This window comes from Gavialis gangeticus, unplaced genomic scaffold (genome assembly GCF_001723915.1).
Source record: "Gavialis gangeticus isolate Ggan-Ray unplaced genomic scaffold, GavGan_comp1, whole genome shotgun sequence".
Lineage (NCBI taxonomy): Eukaryota > Metazoa > Chordata > Crocodylia > Gavialidae > Gavialis > Gavialis gangeticus.
This window is the reverse complement of record NW_017729006.1, coordinates 35966645-35970813: the sequence shown is the minus strand read 5'-3', so window position 1 is coordinate 35970813 and position 4169 is coordinate 35966645. Positions and strand designations below refer to the sequence as shown.

At 43.5% G+C, this 4169-nt stretch overlaps 1 protein-coding gene across 3 annotated transcripts in view; it reads left to right on the top strand.

The window, feature by feature from the left end:
• Positions 1–4169, top strand: part of TPK1 (thiamin pyrophosphokinase 1) — a 716169-nt gene that overhangs the window by 405202 nt on the left and 306798 nt on the right. For 2 of the 3 annotated variants that reach the window (XM_019509109.1, XM_019509110.1), the window contains exon 5: positions 1613–1708. The exons of the other annotated variant lie outside the window; for it this stretch is intronic. In XM_019509109.1, the coding sequence (XP_019364654.1) occupies positions 1613–1708 (96 nt within the window). The remainder of the gene's footprint in view (positions 1–1612; positions 1709–4169) is intronic. 3 annotated transcript variants of the gene reach the window in all.

Below are 4169 nucleotides of genomic sequence, written 5' to 3'. Positions count from 1 at the left end.
CTGGAAAAAAACATTTAGTATGCTATCATCTGTCAAAAGAGACACTGCTTTGTTATTTGCACATGTAAACAGTAAGCAAATCTTTTTTAAGATGTGCCAGTAAAGTCTAGTTTCTAGACCTGTAAACCAAAGAGGTGGGGAAATTTTATCAAGCTTTGTTTTCTTTTGTCTTACCAACTTTTTATACATCATATTTTAGACACAAGTATGTAATGCGTAACGAGAACCTCATTTTCTTTTCAGTCACTACAGTACATGGCAGAAGTACAAAATGAGTCAGACAGTGATAGAGCCAGGAAGGCTATAGAGAGACCTTGAAGTGGTAGGTAAGGGAACCTCTAAATCTAGCAAGTATAGTTTTATTGTAATTTATGATCTTGCATGGGTGTTTTGTATCCTTGAAACCTCTTTGAATGGCAACTTTATATGGTAGACATACTTCAGTTTTCCTTACTCAGCTCTTTGGCAAAGGCTTAGAAATTGTTTTAGCTCTGAATTAAGAAATCTGAACTGCTGCTCCTGCCCCATTTTAACATGTCCTCACTTCTGTAACTTATTAGGGGGTAAGGAGGTTTGATTATTAAATCACTGCAAATTAACTCACACAACTTTACTAGTTTCAGGAAGGTGACGTTTTTGTGGCCTTACATTTATATGTATGTTTCAGTATGTAGCAGAAGTGTAATGATTGCAGCACTCTAGAGCAGTGCTTCTCAAACTATCTGATGTGGCAGACTGGCAATTTTTCTTCCAGTGGGCCAGGGACTGGTGCCCAGTTCAGCCGGTGGCAGCAACTGCATGTAACAGCGCTACACAAATGCGCGACCGCCTGTTTCTTTCTCTTTCCTCACCTCGCACAGCGTGACGTCACCTGGAGTGTTGGAATGTACGAACCGTGGAACTATGACATATCAATATTATGCTTCTGAAAAAATAGTTCTTTCTTTCCTGGCAACTCGCTGCGGACCAGTGGCTTGTTCCACGGACCACCACTTTGAGAAGCACTGCTCTAGAGGACGAGAGCAACTGCTGATCCTGTACAGTGCTGAGTACTTGCTATTCTCATCCCTCAGAAAGATGTCGATATGGCAAGACGCTTGAGGATCAGCTACACCCACAAATAGTCTCTTTGAGCATGTTGACCGTGCTTTCAACAATGCTGCAGAACACTGCCATGAGTATACACTACCTACTCAGCTCAACTCTGCACACATCAAATGAAGGAAAAAGAGATAACATACCTGGCCCGCGGTGTGTGTATAGGATATGACCAGCATTGTGCTTGGTCTCAGGTGTGATTATTGGCACACCCAGTGCCAATCTAACAGTGTCTGCATTAAATTTTTTAAATTTTTTGGCCTTTGGCATGGGCAGTGTGAGGAAGTAGGCAGCAGTGTTTTCAATTTTTTGCATTTGGTAAGACTTTGCATACCTAGCTAAGCTTACTTGCTTTTTGGCCTCGTAGACTCAGATCAAGTGTACTATGGCTCAGCCTCTTCATGCCAGGACTTGTGGGCAAGTCTACTGTAGGTAGATTTATGAAGACCAGACATTCTTCATGAAATTGAGAGAGAACTGACATTTTCCTTCTCATTTCTATTTTTACCACTAGGGGTGTGAGCTCATAGAGACCCTGGATCAAGATTTGACTGACTTTACCAAGTGCCTTCAGATCCTCCAGACAAGGATAGAAGAAAAGGGCCTGCAGGTAAATCCAGTGGATCTTCATCTGTGTTCTGTAGTAATAACTCCCCAGCACAATGAGGTTTCTGCATCAAGTGTACACGGCAATGAAGTGGTTATTTACTGTAGCTAGTCTGAATCTTTGCCATATTTTACTGCACAGCTAGTAAATATCTATGCTCTTGCTAAGTGAGATTACCCAGTGTGGCTAGACAAACAAACATCAGCTTCCTTGAAAGACAGCTTATATTGCTTTGGGTTAATGAAGTGCTGAAAAGCGATTTGTGGCTGGATGCTGGCCTGGTGTTCAAGTCAAGGCTCCTATTTGGGCATGTAAATAAGTTTTCAAACCGAGGCCATCTGGATGTTGCCTGTCTTAGACAGAAGAGTAAATAAGGCAATGAACACTGTTCTGCTACTTATACTCATGGTGAGCAGTACCTCATTATGCAAGTCCCTATTAAAATAGAAGGGATGTGGGAAAAGGGGGTTATTGGCAGAAAAAGGAAGAGTCCCCCCAAGAGGGACATAAAGGAGTTTAGATCTTGCTTCTCTTGTAAAACCAGATGGAGAGTGCACTGCCTTTTCTCTCACTTTTTTTTGTTTGGGGGATCTCACCTGCTTGTCTTCTCTGGGAGATAAATAGGAGAATTCGTTGGATAGAAGAGGTTATCATAAGCAGCTGGAAAGGAACTGGTGCTGAGGAGATACTGGGGATGAAGAATCTCCCAACAGTGTCCCATTTGCCTTGCTTTGCCATAAATACAGACTCCCTATCACAGTATAGAAACCAGGACTTTGGATCCGATTCTGCTGTACTTACATTCCTGAGTGAAGAGGGGCTACAGTAAATGTGTTGTTCAAAAATTGGTTTTCACAGGGATGCTGCAAGAAATTTGAAAATGAATTATAAATGCAAAGTTATAGCAATGGGAATAAGACATTTTTCAAATGCATTCCTACAACAAGTAGCTAACTCCTTAAATCTTTGAATGTCTTGATCTCCCTTTCAGTCTTTCAGTTACTAATGTAAGGCATTATTCAGCTGGGTGAAGGATATTGCACTGCAAATCCTTGATGACATTTTGTGAAGTACTAACCTAAGTATAATTGTAGTAATTGTTCAGAATGCATGCCAAAGCCCTATACCTAACACTACTTCTGTTCAGTTTTATTGTCATGCTGCTGTATGGAATGGCACCTGAGGGTACCAGCTTTTAATTCAATACTAACCTGGTGCTTTTCTGAGGATACAACAACTGAAAAGGGCAAGTTTTCTCCAACCTAAGGAATACATATATTAAATGCTGACTATTTTTCACTCAGAGTATGTGTTCCAGAAAGTATCTAACGTGCCATCTGTTGATCTCTTCAGGTTAACTGAAAATATACATTTTCCTTTTAGCCTTTGCATTTTCTGCCATAAAGGAGTTCCTGGAAGCGACTATTACTTCAGTCCACCTATATTTAATGCCCATGTGATATCCAAACTTGCATCACAAATATAAATCCTTCAGTTAGGGTTGAAGTTCCCCTCTGTTCAATGTCAGAATTATAACTTATTTCTAGTTGTAGAGTGCTGACATACATTTTTGCCTATGTTGATGTCTAGAGTCTGATTTATAGATATCTCATACTTGTTGACTTCAGTTAGGAGGGAGATACTTAGTAATACTTAACAGGACTATGCAAAGCTTTGGTAGGTGATTTGATTCAGAGGAGATTCGGCCCGATTTAGGGACCGAATCTCCAAATCCAAATTGAATCAGGAAACCAAGTAAAAGCTCTGAATCAATTCAAAGCTTCCGAATTGATTCAGAAAAGATTTGGCTACTTTGGAGATTCAGCCATAGACTAAATAGGCAGCTGATAAGCCTGTTGGGGTTGGGGGACCAGGGAGGGAAGGGGTGTGGGGGAGGGATAGATTGGGGCTAAGCCTGGGACAAGCTGCCTCGCTGAGGCGAGGGGGCGCGCTACTTGGGGAGGGGGGCAGAGGGGCACAGGATGCGAGCATGGGATGTGGACATGGCAGCGCTGGGAGCAGGGGCTCTGCCCTGGTGCCGCTTGCCCCACTGGGGCAGGGGGGAACAGGATGCGGATGCAGCTCGCTCCAGGCAGAAGAGGGCAAGCAGCAGCAGGGCATAGCCCTCACTCCCAGCACTGCCACTCATGCACCCCCTGCACTGGATGGCAAGTGGCAGCAGGGCAGAGCCCTTGCTGCCAGTGCTGGTGTGGATGCCACACTTACATTGCGCCCTCCCCCCCACGCCAGCTGGGCAGGCGGCAACAGGGCATAACCCCCACTGCCCCAGATCCCCCAATGGATTCCCTGCCTGTCACCATCCCCTGCTTGCATCCTCACACCCCTATGGCTTCCCCCCAACCCCAGGCAACATCACTTAAAAAAAAAAAAGAAAGAAAGAAAAACGAAAGAAAAGTAATGAAAAATAAAGCCTCTACTTATCCTAGAATCAGAGGCTGGGGGA